General features: G+C 40.7%; 1 protein-coding gene across 1 annotated transcript in view; it reads left to right on the forward strand.

Moving 5' to 3' along the window:
- The first annotated feature begins 732 nt into the window (after positions 1-732).
- Positions 733-17429, forward strand: part of GATA4 (GATA binding protein 4) — an 89610-nt gene continuing 72913 nt past the window's right edge. The window contains exon 1 of the mRNA XM_089685913.1: positions 733-1659. Within this exon, the coding sequence (XP_089542039.1) occupies positions 1137-1659 (523 nt within the window). The 5' untranslated portion in view covers positions 733-1136. The remainder of the gene's footprint in view (positions 1660-17429) is intronic.

Below are 17429 nucleotides of genomic sequence, written 5' to 3' on the forward strand. Positions count from 1 at the left end.
TTTGTTTAGTTTTTTTTAGTTCTTTATTACTAAGGGTTACAGTTTTGTTTTTTTGTGACAATTCTGTATCTCAGATCAGATATATAGATAGATAAATATAGATGTAGTGTGTGTGTGCTGAATTAAGTGTGAGCTGTTTATGTATATGATCTATGATGAAGCTATATGTATATCCAATATAAACAATATAAAGTACCTTAATCTTTGGTTATGATGATTGTGTGGCTCTTGTTATACAAGGTGAGAGTGATGTATGTGCGGTTGAATTATTGATGTATATATTTCATACATTAATGTACCATTAGATGGAAGCTCAGACATATGGCTATAATATAGACAGATGTTATAGTTCTGGAAGGAGCCACCTGTAGACTGCAGTGATAGAATGCAGCACAGAGTTCTCCAATTTTCTGCAGTATGAAGCCCCTGGTTCGGTACTTATATTGTCCCCCCATGAATCTGATTGCATTTTTGGGTGGTGGGGGCAGCTGGGGTCTTGATGTGATTTGTGTGTTTTGTGGTTTTCATTCTCTCAGGATCAAACGTGAACTGAGGAGACATTTGCAGAACAAAGGTGCTGGCTGGTGGGGGAGTGGGACAGGTCTGGTGGGAACAATGGTGTCTGTCACCTGTGGAGACCCCTGTGTAACCTCATTAGTGTCTCTATCCTGGCCTGATTCTCCTTTCTGTCTGACTTGTAGGTGTGAGGTATAAATGCCAGCCGAGGGGAGGGCTCTGCTCAATGTACGCCTGGACATTGGAGATGGTGGGATCGCTTTGGAGGATTGTCTTCTGCTCAGCTGGTGACTCATCGGTGGAGGAGATCTAGGAGGACCGAGACTTCTAGAAAAGGAGAGATCTGGGATCCAGTGCAGAGAAGAAGAGATCTTGGATACACTCTAGAGAAGAAGGAATCTGGGATCTAGGCTAGAAAACAAGAGATCTGGGATCAAGCCTAGAAAACGAGATCTGGGATCAAGTCTAGAGAACAAGCGATCTGGGATACAACCTAGAGAAGAAGGGATCTGGGATCCAGTCTAGAAATCAAGAGGAGGACCCAGGCTATCACTGGAGGCGATCTTGGATCCAGGCTCTAGAGAAGATCCTTGGATCTGTGGCCGGAGAGAGCTGGAAGGATGTACCAGAGTATAGCCATGGCTGCTGCTAACCACGGACCCCCGTCTTATGAAGGGACAGGGGGCTTCATGCACGGTGCTGCTGCCTCCTCTCCGGTCTATGTGCCCACCACCAGGGTGTCCACTATGATCCCCAGCCTGCCTTACCTCCAGAGCAGCGGCCCTTCTCAGCAGGGCAGTCCGGTGTCTGGGCACAACATGTGGGCACAGGCTGGGGCAGAAGGTTCAGCCTACAACCCCGGGACCCCTCATCAGCCGGTGTCCCCCCGCTTCGCTTTCTCCTCCAGCCCCCCTATCAGCGCTGCCTCCTCCAGGGAGGTCTCCTACAGCAGCCCCCTGGCCATCTCCGCCAATGGCAGAGAGCAGTACAGCCGGGGGCTCAGTGCCACCTACAGCAGCCCCTACCCAGCCTATGTCCCCCAGGACATGAGTGCCGCCTGGACTGCCTCCCACTTCGACACCTCCATGCTGCACAACTTGCAGAACAGGGCAGGACCCGGCGCCGCCCGACACCCCAATATAGGTGAGTGCCCCCCAAATATACTGCCTGCTCCTAGGCTGCTATGTGCACAGGACACTGTGTCCTATGTAATGAGAAATCTGTATCTATGCATTCATGCTGGTTATAGCCACTTCCTTCTCTGGATGTGCCGTGTTGTATGTGTTATGCAATATTTTATGGTCACATATTGAGGGGGATTTATTAAATCATTTTCTTTTTAAAATGGTGTGAATATTCACTTCAATTATCCAATCAATACCAAATTAAAAAAGAAAAAAGCGCCACTTACAAAAAACACCAAAATGTCAGCAGCATATCCCACCCAAAATAAATTTTGGCAACAATCATCCTAATTAAAAGGTATGCGCTAATAACAAACTTATACAAAGGTGTATATCATCATCCAAAAAACATTAGTGTTTTAAATAAATAATTATAGTGTCCAAACATAAATTAGTGTCCAAAAAATATATATATATCTTCAAGTCACTGAATATATATATATATATATATATATATATATATATATATATTCTTTGGACACTAATCTATGTTTGGGCACTATAATTATTTATTTAAAACACTAATGTTGTTTGGATGATGATATACACCTTTGTATAAGTTTGTTATTAGCGCATACCTTTTAATTAGGTCAATTATCCAATCACCTGGCAAACAAATTTCCTTTATTTTAAATACTGCAGCCATGTGCAAATAATTGTAGGGAATATGAGTGACGACTAGTAACTTCTTTAGTAAATCAGCCTCAGTCTTTAGAATGTATACGGTAATACATGCCAACAGGTAACAGTGACATAAAACGTATTATTTTACTGATAATAACCATATATTTAGTGTCAAATGAAGAAACTGCTAGTCATTTATGAGCCAGACCATAATAGTCTTTCTAGTCTAGAAGCTGACTTTCTATAGCTGTGTATTTGTGTTTCTACTTTTTTTTTTAACTGATAGGATTTCTAATGAATAATTGAATATTCTAATGATAATTGAATATTATTATTATTATTGCTATTAAGTATTAATATTATTATTAATAATAACAATAATAAAAATAAGCTTTGCATTGTTTTATAAAATTTTCAGCACCTAAAGAGCAATAGTTTATTTGTAACTACCATTATTAGCTAAAAGTATTGAATGCTAATTAGTGAGGCACAAAAACAGATGATGAAATACCAAAAAAAGTCTTGTTGGTCATTTTCAGCCTACAATCCTTTTTCTTTTTACAAGTACAAACTGAGGATAACACAGAATATGAAGGATTATATATATATATATATATATATATAAATATATATATGCGTTTGTAAAAACTATTATTCATTTGTTTATTTGCTACAGCAGTGGAGTAGCTTTTATAATTATAATTTTTTTTGAGTAGTAATGTATTGTATACTGTACATATATATTTTTTATCTTTATTAACATTTTTATTAATATTTGCTGGTGTGCATTGTTTATACAAATGTTTATCATTATTATAACTATTTTTACATAAGTAATCTAAATTTTGTGTGTTATTATTACAATAATAATACTTTCTTAGTAGTATAATAGCAAGTATTTATACATATATATCTTTCTATATCTATTTATCTATCTATCTATCTATCTATCTATCTATCTATCTATCTATCTATCTATATACACAAATTATACTTTATTTATTTTAAGAATTTAGTATTTGCTACTGTTCAATGTCCATAGAAAAGTGAATTTTCTTCTTATTATTATTATTATTATTATATGATAAATACTGCTGTTGTTGCTACTACTACTGACTACAACTACTACTACTAATAAGAATTATAATAATATTATCAATGATAACAATAAATATTTAGAAACAATAATGTCTAATAAGAAATAATATACACTTTAGGTCTAGATGATGTTGGAATACATTTTTCTTCTGTTCTCCACTGGTGATAAGAGTCAAGAGAAAGTGAAAGTGTTATGTTTACAGGAGAAGAATCATTCTTACATAAGGGTATTTATCATTGCGTGTGTACTGTGTGTCAGCTGAGGTGGCACACCATGAATTACATGCAACATATTTCATGAATGTGTTATGAGCTGTGCAATTCATCAAGGTGTCAGTTAGAAGGTGTTAAAAGGCTGGTACATTGTAGAGGTCACATAGCATAATGCTGAAGGTCATTGTTTGCAAAGTATGGGAAAAATGCAGGCTAGGTGTTTCCAGCACAGGAGGATCAGAAGGGGATCAGTTTGGTTTGGGGAATATATATGTATATCGTCCCCTTCTGACAGGTTCAAGGGGTATATTTTCCTGCTAAAATAATATTCACATAATTCAGTTTTTCTGACAAATGCAGAGGTTGATTCTCTAAGGAGCAGCTTTTGGGATGGCAAGTGCTTGCTTTTATCATCCAATGAAATCTGAAGGTATTTTAAATAAATATATTACATCTGAACTTCACTCATTGCAAGAAATTCAACCTGAGACTGATTTGCTAATAGTAATTCAGTTTTTTCTCTATTTACCCAATTCACATTTGGGCGTTGAAAGTGCCCACAGGTTCACCTTATTTACTAACATTCACTTTGCAAAGTGAACATTCACATTGAAGGTTCAACAAGAAACAACCTCTCCACTGTTTTGATAAATTAACCCCATTGTGTCAGGGTAAAATTATTCCTTTCGTCCATGAACCTCTGAATCTAAAGGTTTTTAAATGTTTTTCTTGCTATTATCTATTAACCATTATTTAGTTTTCATTTGAAAAACAAATCATTTAACAAAATGTTAAACTTTATTTCATTTATTTCTACCTGTTTTAATGTACCGTGTTGGTATTATTATAGAACTGTTAGCTAAGTTGTTGCATTCAGCATACAGAGGTTATGTATGCAAGCACTTATTTCAAACTCTGATGATGATGATTATTATTATTATTATTAATAATATTATTATTATTACTACTAAATATCAAAAGCTGTTTTTAAAGCAGAGGTCTCAGATTCTCATTTCTAATATCTATGTAAATTAGCAGTGTTTAAAACAATTCTTCTTCTTCTTCATTATAACAGTATTATTTATTATTATTATTATTATTATTATTATTATTATTAATAATAATAATTATAGCTTTGTAGATATCATTATGTAAATGTGCCCAATTACAGCATGCTATCTTTACATTAATATAAATTACTGGATTATTTGTTACATTCAGCATAAATATGTTGGTGCTTATTTAAAAATATTATTCTTAGTAGTATTAATATTAATAATAATGATACTAATAATTTTAAAAACGTATCAAATCCTGCTAACCAGTAAAAAGGATCTTATAAAATGGTGTTTCTAGTGTTTAATTGAAAACAGGTCTCTCAGTTGCACGTATTTCCAGGACCATATCAAGAAGCCTCTGTAGTCCTACTCTAATCTATTAGAGCACATCACTGAGACTTGTATAGCAATAGATTAATTGGGTGCAGAAGTTACCTAGAGGTCGCCCCCTTCCTAAAGGTATAGCAGCACATGAAAAATTGAGACCTCCTCAATGCAAAGGAAGACCTCCTGTGGGAGTTCAAAATGCATAAAAAAAAAGTAAAAACAGTAGCCACTCAGTAAATTACAATTCAAATAATAACATATATTGCATATTCTGTAGTAGAAGAAAGGGCAAATGTATTTTGGGATGTACAACATGTTATAAAATGGGCTATGCCATATTTATTTAACTGGAATTTTTTTTTAATCTGTTGCATCAGAAGCGGATTGCTTTTATGTTATAAATCCATGTTTACAATAGAGAGAAGTAGTTCAGTGAAAAATTAGCCCGTACAAACGGGTTGATTTGCTAAAGAGAGTAGAATATGTCCACTTAAAAAATGAATCATTGATTAGGTCAGTGGTTCTCAACCTGTGGAATCTCAGGACCCACATATATTTTTTGACACTCGTGTTGTGAATCAGTGGTGGTTCTTACTTTTGGATAATGGACATCCTGGCACCTTCAGATATCCTTTTGGTAGCATAGCTCTCAATTTGGTTCTGATGTGCATTGGGGTGACCTCAGTATGAGAATTCCAAGGGCTTTTTTCCCCACTCCCTTCCATCTTTTAGCCACATTCAGTCTGGGATGCCTTAAGGTGGAAGTGGTGGACACACAGGGAAAATAACCCCCTGCCTTTTATATATACATTTTTTTGGTGATAAAAATAAAGAAGGACTTACCCCTGATGAAAGATTTAGTTCTGAAACGCGTTGGATCTTCTAGCTGTAGAAACATCCGCCATCCTTCCCTCTCTACCATCTTGAAGAGGGAGGTTCTATTTCTACAGCAAGCCAGCATGTTTTCTTGCAACAGCCTGTAAATGTTGATTTTAATTCTAGCTGCATGTACAAAGTGTGTTGATCCAATAATTTTTTAATCCTTTAGTAACAAAAATTTATTTGTATTTTATATGCATGTATGTTGCCTGAAAAGTCCCATTACTTAGGTGAGGAAAAAGTTTTGGTCACATTTGTTCTTGATCATTAAGTCGCGACCCAAAAATAATTTAATATCCGAAACCTTATAATCCACCAATACCCCCTAAATTTAAGCAATGTCCCCTCCACCTCACATGAATAGCCCATTAAGCTGAGCACTGCCTCCTCTACTTCTCACTCTCTCAAAAAGTACACTAAGTTAAGAGTATTATTTTAAACAATATGTAGTTTATGCAATATTTTTGTGAGGGCTTTCAGTCCCCCCATTTCATGCCCCCCTTCCTTTCCCCTTTTCCTTCCTTTAATACCCACCTTGATCCCCTTTTCATGCCCTCCCCTTTCATGGTTTCCTTCAGTTCTCCTCTTTCATGCACAGTTTCCTGTTTTCTTTCACTTCTTTCAAAATGCGCTCTCCATCACCCAGACACAATCCTAGGAAAGTACCTAGCGGAGTAATTCCCTGGCATCCAGTGGTGCTTTTCTTCCCTCCTGTGTGGCTAGCTGAAAGGAAGTGTAGTTATGTGACTGCCTCCCAGAGCTCCTGCGGAGGAAGAAGGAATGAACGCAAAGGCTGGGAGACAGCTTTGTAAGTGCAATGTGCACACCATCTTAATTGGACCGGCTGGCCGCAATAATACAAATATTAAATCTGTAGTTGCAGTCCTGGCCATCTGAACATTTATATTAGTGCGGTCGGCGGTTTTTATTAAGCTATGTTGTCAGGGCACCAGAGGTTTTATTGGGGCATTAGAGAGGCCTGGGGGCACTTGCCCCGTGGCCCAGTCCGCCCCTGGTCATGACCCACTTTTGGGTCACGACCCATTACTTGAGAGACATGGGCTTAGGTCATCCTTGTACATCCTCTGCACATGATGGGGAATGTGAACCCAACTTTATATTGCTGAATAAAAATATAATACTCCTTCAGTGAACTAAGCCACTGACCTGGCAAAGATACACGACCTGGTTTCATTAGTGAACTAAGCGTTATATTGTAGATGACGTATAGGTGGATCTTGAAAATTGGACTCCACTAATGAAGCGATAGCTACTAAAGCATCTTTTCTCAACCAGGGTTTCAAAGGTTCCTAGGGGTTCCATGAACAATTTCTGTTTTTCAGTAACTGCTAATATCAGTAATCAGTTTTAGCTGTCATTTAAGGAGGACAGTATTCCTATTGATCAACATTGAAGAGGGTCCTTCTGCCAATGACCACTAAATAACGGCCCACTACACTGATCACCAATGTCAGAGGGCATTCCTTCACCAAACACCAAAGAAAGGGGACATATTTCCACTGACCATCTAAGTAAGGGGTCATTTCTCCACTGACCCTCAAAGTAAGGGGACATATCTCCACTGACCTCCAAAGTAATTTGACATTTCTCCACTGACCTCCAAAGTAAGGAGACATTTCTCCATTGACCACCAAAGTAAATAGACAATTCTCCACTGACCACCAAAGTAAGGAGACTTTCTTTTAACTCACCACCAATATAAGGTGGGATTTTTTTCACAGAACTGCAAATTAAAGAGGTTTTTCTCGATTGGCCACAAATGCAGAGAGGACATTTCTCCACTGACCACCAATGTAATGGAGCATTTCTCCACTGATCACCAATGTAAGGGGACATTTCTCTACTGGTCTCCAAAGAAAGGAGACATTTCAATATTGATCTCCAAAGTAACAAGACATTTGTTCACTAACATCCAAAGTAAGATGACATAACTCCAGTGACCTCTAAAATAAAGGGGCTTTTCTCTACTGGCCACCAAATTATTGAGATATTTCTCCACTGCACACGAAAGAAATGAGACATTTCTCCAATGACCACCAAAGTAATAGGACTCCCCACCAATGTAAGGTGGCATTTTTTCACAGAAAAAACTAAAGAGGGTATTTCTCCACTGACCACCAATGTAAGGGGACATATCTTCTGGTCTCCAAAGTAAAGAAACATTTCTCTGCTGACCTCCAAAGTAAGAAGACATTTCTCCACTGACCACCAAAGTAATTAGCAGGACCGGTGTTTCCACTAGGCAAACTAGGCAGTCTGTCCACACACATGACCACTTAGTACATATATATATATATATATATATATGTATATGTACACATGACAGTATTCCATGTAGCAGTGAAGTGTCGGCTCCCCCTAGAATAGAATAGGAAGTGGTGACATTAGCCTATGACCTCTGGTGGTCAGCAGTTTCCGAACGGAGAATCGGTCCGTACATCTCTGGCACACACGATCCTCCATCTGTAACAGGGAGCCGGCTAGTGACCGAATGGGGCATGTACAACACTGGCTCCGCCTTCTTCTACACAGCTGGAGCCAATCAATAGGCAGGGGTGGGCTCTGGTTGCAGGGTTAACCCTGTGTGAGGAGGATGACCAGGGCCCGATGTGTATGAGAGGGAAGCAGTGTAGTGCTGGGAGGCCGCTTGTCCTCACTGAAATTCCCAGCCTGGACTCCGCAGGAGCCTAGGAGGATGGAGGGTCATGAAGGTGACAGGAGGAGGGGGGCAGACAATGGCCAGGGTTAGGGGAGTGGATGCTGATTGATCATGTGGGATGCCGCCATGTCATGAATGATCCTTCAGCTGAGGGACAGAGGGGGAGGAAGAAAGGACAGAGAAAGATGATGGGTGTCTGGGGCCAGTGTAGCATCTGAGCTGCCGCTCCTTCCAGTGTTCCTCTCAGACTCAGTCTCTCACTGATCACTGTGGAGTTTTGTAACTCTGTCTTTTTTTTGTTTCTCTGTCTGATTGGTTAATATAGTTAATTTATATTTGGTTAATATATATTTTGTCATTATTATTGGTTCTGGTGGCATCTTATGGCTCTTATTTTTGCAAATTAAAAGAAATTTAGCAGTTTCATATTTCGTTGATTTAATATTTTCTACTGTTTATAATTTTTGGGGTTTTTTTTTAGGAAGGGAGGGGGTGTTGCACAAGTAGCTGGTCTTGCCTAGGGCACAAAATAGTGTGGTAATGAGACATTTCTTCACTGACCACTAATGTAAGGGAACATTTCTCCACTGGCCATCAAAGTAAAGAGAAATTTCTCTATTGACCATCAAAGTAAGGGGATATTTCTGCACTGAACACCAAAGTAAGAGGACATTTCTCTACTGACCACCAATGTGTAAATGGGGACTACAATGTTCATTGTCTGTGCCTCTTTTCCCTGAAACATGAACATTACTTCAAACGTGTTAAGAAAGGCGTTACTAAAGTGGTAAAAGAAAATTAAATATTTAGGGGCGATTTTGATAAAACAGACAGTATAATAAATGACAGTCTTCCCCAATTTTACTTTTTTGCTTTGACCTTAAACAGGCCTCAACACAAGGCAATAGTAACTGCAATCTATGATTATATAGATATAATATAAGCAATAAATAGACACTAAAAATGTAGGCACATGGAAGCTCTGATTGGCTTGAAAATTCATTTTTTATTTCTAAGTTATAAAACTTCTAAAGAAAAAAAAATGATGCCATTTGCAATTGTCAGGCAAACCAACAAAAAATGAATAATACATTATCCACCTAAAGAAGAGTGTTGCCTACAAAATACTAGTTGGATATTCTGAATTTCACAAGCTAGACAGAAACTATGTTGCTTTAACCATTTCAGTTAACTAGTACCTGAAAAAGTCCCATATTACTTAGTTACATCGTTAGTCTGGCTGAAAAAAAGACAAAAGTCCAACCAGTTCAACCATTAAAAAAAAATATGTAATCCTATACCCACAGTTGATCCAGAGGAAGGAGGCAAAAAAACCCAGCATAGCATGATCCAATTTGCTCCTGCAGGGAAAAAAATTCCTTCCTGATCTCCCGAGGGGCAATCGGCTATTCCCTGGATCAACTTTACCTATAAATGTTAGTATCCAGTTATATTCTGTGTATCTAGGAAAGAATCCAGGCCTATTTTAAAGCAATCCACTGAGCTGGCCAGAACCAACTCTTGAGGGAGTCTATTCCACATTCTCACAGCTCTCACTGTGAAGAAACCTTTCCGTGTTTGGCGATTAAATATCTTTTCCTCCAGATGTAAAGAGTGCCCCCTTGTCCTCTGTGATGACCTCAGGGTGAATAGCTCTACACCGAGTTCACTATATGAACCACTGATGTATTTATACATGTTGATCATATCCTCCCTTAATCTCCTCTTCTCAAGAGAGAATAAATTCAGTTCCTCTAATCTTTCCTCATAGCTGATCTCCTCCATGCCTCTTATCAGTTTGGTTGCCCTTCTCTGTACTTTCTCCAGTTCCCCAATGTTCTTTTGTGAATTGGTGCCCAAAACTGAATTGCATATTCCAGAGGTCTTACTAATGATTTGTACCGGGGTAATATGATATCTCTCTCTGGAGTCTATACCTCTTTTAATACAAGAGAGGATTTTGGTGTCCGTTTATGAACCAGCGGTAATAGATCGCTGCTCAGTTCTCCGGCATTCTCGGAGAACACAGTTCTGTGAATGCAGTTTATGAAGCAGTTCTCCGAACGAAGGGAGAACGGTCTCCAAACGCTGGAGAACGGTCTACAAACGCTGGAAAACGGCTCATTTTACTATAATCTTGAGAGATTACAGTAAAAGATCAGTTTACTAAACAGAGGTAAATTATCTCTGCTTAGTTTTCGGTCCCTCTGATTCTCCAGCTCTGGGCTGGAGAATCTGGAGGGAGAACACAGATCTCCAGAGAAGGGCTGACATGATCTCCTGAGTGTCATAAACTGTGAATGACCAGAGAATAGCTGAGATCTGTTGAATCGCAGCTATTCTCTGTGTCATAAACGAACACCTTTGTTCGCTTTAGATACCGCAGCTTGGCATTGCATGCCATTATTAAACTTGTGATCTACCAGAACCCCCAGATCCTTCTCCACCATTGATTCCCCCAGTTGTACCCCCCTAGTATGTATGATGCATGCATATTCTTAGCCCCCAAGTGCATGTTGGTCAATTGTTGTATATCGTAACACGGTCAGTCAGGTTACAAAAAAGCCCAAAAGATCATGGAGTTCAATAGAAAAATAAATAGAGACCCCCACCTTATTTAGAAACTGATATGGTATATGAAGAAGTGGACAGCGCTCAAAATCGATCTCCGGAGTCTAACAATGATGGCATGTTGTTGATGGATTCAGGCACTGCTCCAGCCAACGCCCTCTTATGCCTTTCACCCTGCTCATCGGGGATTGGTCACAGAGGCCTGATGGGTGGGGCGAAAGGCATCAGAGGGCGTGGCTGGAGGCCATCTACAACATGCCATCATTGTTTGACTCCAGGGATCAGTTTTGAGTGGCGTCCACTTCATCATATACCAAATCAGTTTCTGGAATAACCTGAGACATTGCTCCCTTCTTCTTTCTCTGCCAGCGGGGTGACTTTTACCTGTACTGAGCCTTGATTGACACCACAAGTTTCCCCCATGGTTTATACCCCCTTATTTAGAACTATATTCCCACAGTTGATCTTGAGGAAGGCAAAAAATAATTTTTTTAAAAAATATGGTACCTGAAAAAAGTCCCACGTTGGTGGATTGTTGTATTCTGTGAGAGGGAAGGTGGTATACTAGGCGTATTTATGCGCATTCGTGTGTTAATACATTCTAATGTCCAGAGTAAATGACCATGCTGGCCAATAGAATGCATTAATGCCAGACATGTGAACACGTATGCAAACACAGCTTTTTACAGCATTTTTTTCTGCTGCTAAACTCATGTGGGAGAAAAGGCATCAGAAAGATTACAGTTTGATCTAGTCTAGGCTGAATACTTCCATGCAACCTGCCTTTTATTAAACTTTGTCCCCCTTCCTAAAGACTAATGCAGGCCATACAGTCGAATTCCAAACAAATGTTTTTTAGAAAATCAGACATTTGTAATCCGAGGGTGCCACCATTGATTTCGAAATTCAACCAACCAAGCCTTTAATTTAATCTCATATTGCTACAGAAACAAATTTTTGTGGCCAAGAACTTTTTGTTTTCTTTCCAGGTCACAGCTCACGCTCATCTCTTTCAATTTCATTTCTGACACGATTCTTCCATCATTGGTTAGAAATTCATTTGTTTTTCATAAAAATTTCCAACATGCTCGATCACTCAAATTCGATGGTTGCGTGAAAATCAGCCATTTCTGTGGTCCCATCAATGGTGTGAAATTCAAACGAAAATTCTTAGAAAATATTTTCAAAATAAAATTCTTTCAGAATTCAACCCGTGTATGGCAGGCTTAAGAGGCACCCCTGATGTGAGCAAGCTTATCCCAGGTACCCCTTGACTCTGTCTCATGTACCCCTATAACCACTTATTGATACCTACAGAGTTTCAAAGCACACCTCTCTTTTTAATAACTAACATTTCTCATTTAGATGCTTTAAAATAGGTCTGGGATCTGCTTGAAATGTGAGGTAGTCAAAAGTGCCCTCTGGGGTAGATGTGGGATGGGTGGAGAATTTATGCTTCTCATTATCACAAAGCAGGGTCCTGACAGCTAGTTTATATATCTCCCATGCTGGTAATTGGCTGTTCTCTGGAAAAGGACAAGAAACAGAAATAGATTATGGCAAAATGATTGGCTTTCCACTGCTGTTTACTCCACAATGACAGCATGAATTCATAATGAAAAAGATAGCGCTCTTTGAAGTTTATCAGTCTGCTCTACCATGCTGTCAATTTACTGCACCTATGAAGTATTCTCCTTATTGTTTATACTGTACATTATATATATATATATATATATATATATAAAATGTATTTATTTATTTGATAGCCAGGACCTGCTTGCCAAGCACCTAGGATTAGTCCATAAGAACCCAATATCAATATTTTAAAAGATGCAGTATTTGCAGCATTCAGACCTTGTTTATTTGAGACAAAGGACTCCATTTATATTATTAAAAAAAGTTATCAATCATATAAAAATATCATTGGATTTCTTGATTCTGAATAAACAGGGTCTATCTATCTATCTATCTATCTATCTATCTATCTATCTATCTATCTATCTATCTATCTATCCATCTACTGTTTATAACAACTCGCTGTCAGCCGCTCTAGACTCCTTAGCACCCCTAACCACACAAAGCATCAGACCCTGACAGCTTCAACCCTGGCAGAATGACCATACCAAAAATCTCAAACGATGCAGTCGTCCGCTGGAGCGACTATGGCACAAAACCAGATACCAACAAGCGTTCACCCGATATAAATCTGCCTTCCTCACCTACACTTCCTCCATCTACGCTGCCAAGCAAGCCTACTTCATAACCCTCATCAATACCCTTTCCTTCAGTCCTTGCCGGCTCTTCTCTACCTTTAACTCTCTACTCTCTCCCCTCCACCCAGTACCTCACTCACCGCAATTCGTAGGGACATCGCCACTGCTCAGACCTTCACCCCACCTAGCTTCCCTCACACGAACATCCCCTCAACACTCCTCTCCTTCAACCTCGCAATTGTCCAGACCTCCACCACACCTAACATCCCTCACATTAAAACCCCCTCAACACTCCACTCCTTCGACCTTGCTACAACTGAAGAGGTCACTAAGGTCTTCTCTGAAGCCCGCCTCACCACTTGCCCCCTTGACCCTGTCCCCTCATAACTCCTACGATCACCCTCCCCCTGCATCCTACGCTCCCTCACCCACATCTTTAATCTCTCCCTCTCTACTGGCGCATTCCCCTCCCCTCAGAAGCAGGCACACATCACTCCCATACTTAAAAAACCCTCCCTGGACCCCATCGACCTGAACAACCTTATACCCATCTCCCTGCTGCCATTTACATCCAAACTCCTCGAGCGCTTAGTCTATAATCACCTACCCCACCTCCAAGACAACAACCTCCTTGACCCCCTACAGTCCGGCTTCCATCCCCTACACTCCACTGAAACCGGCCTACTCAAATTCACAAATGACCTGCTAACTGCCAAAGCTAATGGCCACTACTCAGTGCTCCTACTCCTCGACCTCTCCGCAGCTTTCGACATGGTTGACCACCCCCTCCTCCTCAAAAAACTATACTCTCTTGGCCTCAGAGACTCCGCTCTCTCCTGGCTCTCTTCCTATCTATCACAGCGCTCCTTCAGTGTTACCTTTAACGCTGCCACCTCCCCCTCACTCCCCCTCTCTGTTGGGGTCCCTCAAGGCTCTGTCCTCAGGCCCCTTCTCTTCTCCATCTACACCTCCTCCCTTGGCCAGCTGATACACTCCCACGGCTTCAACTATCATCTCCATGCTGATGACACGCAAATCTATCTCTCTACCCCTCGCCTCACCCCTTCAGTCTCCGCCCGAATCAATAGCCTACCGAATGACATATCAGATTGGATGTCACTTCCTCAAATTAAACCTTTCCAAAACCGAGCTCCTAGTTTTTCCCCCAGCACGTGCCCCCCCCAACTTCTCCATCACGACCAACATCAGTGCCACCCCGCAAGCCAGAGTACTAGGTGTCATTCTAGACTCCAATCTGTCTTTCCAGCCCCAGATTCAATCACTGACAAATTCATGTAGACTTCACCTCCACAACATCTCCAAAATACATCCGTTCCTAACTCCTGAAACTACAAAGCAACTCATTCACTCCCTTATCATATCACAACTCAACTACTGTAACTCCCTCCTCACTGGCTGTCTTCATCACAGGCTATCCCCGCTTCAGTCTATCCTGAATTCTGCGGCCAGACTCATCCATCTTAATAACCGCTCCGTATCCACCACCCCCCTCTGCCAATCCCTCCACTGGCTTCCGATTGCCCAACACATTAAATTCAAATTGCTAACACTGACGTACAAACTGTTTATAATACTGCCCCTAACTACATCACCAATCTGATATCCAAATACCACCCAACCCGCACTCTCCGCTCCTCACAAGACCTCCTACTCTCTAGTTCCATGGTCTCCTCCTCCCATGCCCGTCTCCAGGACTTCTCCAGGGCTTCCCCCATCCTCTGGAACTCATTACCCCAATCCATCAGACTGTCACCTACCCTCCTCACCTTTAGGCGCACCCTGAAAACCCGTCTCTTCAGGGAAGCCGACCCCGCCCGCACCTAATTGCTGATCTCCTCCACTCTTCCTACCACTCCATCCCCCATCCTATTTCCTCCTGTACCACTATCCCCTCCCTCCTAGATTGTAAGCTTCAAGGAGCAGGGCCCTCAAACCTCTCGTGTTTTGTATTGTGTTGTTACTGTGCTGTCTCGTGTACTGTCCCCCATTGTAATGTACAGCACTGAGCAAACTGTTGGCGCTATATAAATAATGTATAATAATAGTAATTATTATCTATCTATCTATTTATCCCTCTCTTTATAAATCTATCTATCATCTATCTATCTATCTATCTATCATCTATCTATCATCTATCTATCTATCTATCTATCTATCATGGAACATCGGCAGCACACACAACACATGTATTAAGGCTTGTAGAGCGATGTAGCGAGTTACATTGTTTGCAGAATTTGTTGGGTTCTATTTTCATTCTGTGTGTATTTCTTACACATTCAGTATTACATTTGATTATCTCTCAGGGTTAGACTTTTAGAGTGATCTGATTGGATGATGTCCCCCAGTATGTAATGTATGATTACAAGATAAGGACATGCAGAGGACAGAGATTTTTGTATCTTGTAGAAGTTGTTTCTATTGTACTGAATATGTCACCCACACAAAACATTTGCACATGAAGCAGTTCATCATTCTGATAAACATATTTTCACCACCCTGCCAATGTCCTGAATATTGTTACTATGTAATAGCACATTCTGTCTGGGTTTGGCCATGTAGTAGAATTCTCTGCAGTGTCCAGACATGTGGGTTGTTGAGCATTTCAAGTCCAAGCCCTGCTAGTAAGTTTCTATGTAGCTGATTGGCTGCAATGAAAAACAGTCTGCTGAATTACCACTGCTAATTACTCTTCAGTGACCACATTAACAGTGAAAGTGTTTTCTGCAGTGTCTTGGCCAGCTTTACATTAATGTGAACTTGTCTTATGTGCAATGCTTAGGGATCTACTTGTAATTGTTTTCACTTAAGATTCACACAACTCCCACCCAAGATTCACACATTTTTCTAATTGGGAAAATGCGTGAACTTTGGGCGAAAGTCATGAAAATCTTAGTCTAAAGATTGGTAAGCTGTAATATATTTAATTTTTGTTCTTGTGTTTAGATATGTATTAAGCGCCTAAGTGCTGAACTCTGGGATAAGCAGTCCTTGTCTAAGTACAAGAATCCTGTATATTCTTCCTGGAATATTGGTGTGATTTGCGTATTTCTTCCAGATCTGGGCAGTAATCCAGTGTGAAGATTTCTCTGTGCAGAGCTTCCTGTAATACAGACTGGTCACTTCTGCTCTCTGTCCTTGTGCTGGGTGACTGGTCTTGTCTTCACCCCTCCAGTAGTTTTCTGCGGGCAGCCTGTGGTAGGTGGGATCTGTTGTGTCCCCCCCACAGCTTTTGCTCTCTGCACGCGCTATGTACAGTACAGTGATGATGTCACTGATATATTTACAAGGCAATGTCTGGGTTTGCACAGGCATTTGATGCTCACAAAGTAGATTTATATCCTTTGAGGAGTTTATTTTAATTAAATTGTTTTATGACTAACACGCAATCCGTAAGGACATCGCCAATGCTCAATCTACCTCCCCACCTAGCCTCCCTCCCAATATAACCCCCGCAACTCTCCCCTCCTCTGACCTCGCAATCACCCTGACCCCCACCACACCTAACATCCCGCACACTAAAGCCTCCCCAACATTCCACTCCTTCATCCCTGCTACCACCGAAGTGGTCACTAAGGTCTTCACAGAAGCCCGCCTCACCACTTGCCCCCTTGACCCTGTCCCCACACAATTTCTCTGGTCACCCTCCTCCTCCATCCTACGCTCCCTCACCCACATCTTCAATATCTCCCTCTCTACTGGCGCATTCCCCTCCCCCCTAAAGCACGCACACATCACCCCCATACTCAAAAAACCCTCCCTGAACCCCTCCAACCTGAGCAACCTTAGACCCATCTCCCTGCTGCCATTTACATCCAAGGTCCTTGAGCGCTTGGTCTACAATCGCCTAAGATCCCACCTCAACAACAACAACCTCCACGATCCACTACAGTCTGGCTTCCGTCCCCTACACTCCACCGAAACCGCCCTACTCAAAATCACTAATGACCTGCTAACGGCCAAAGTTAATGGCCACTACTCAGTCCTCCTATTCCTCGACCTCTCCGTGGCCTTTGACACAGTTGACCACCCCCTCCTCCTTAATAAA

Source organism: Staurois parvus, unplaced genomic scaffold (assembly GCF_062004578.1).
Source record: "Staurois parvus isolate SC_StPar_1 unplaced genomic scaffold, SC_StPar_1.0 ptg000388l, whole genome shotgun sequence".
NCBI classification, from domain to species: Eukaryota; Metazoa; Chordata; class Amphibia; order Anura; family Ranidae; genus Staurois; species Staurois parvus.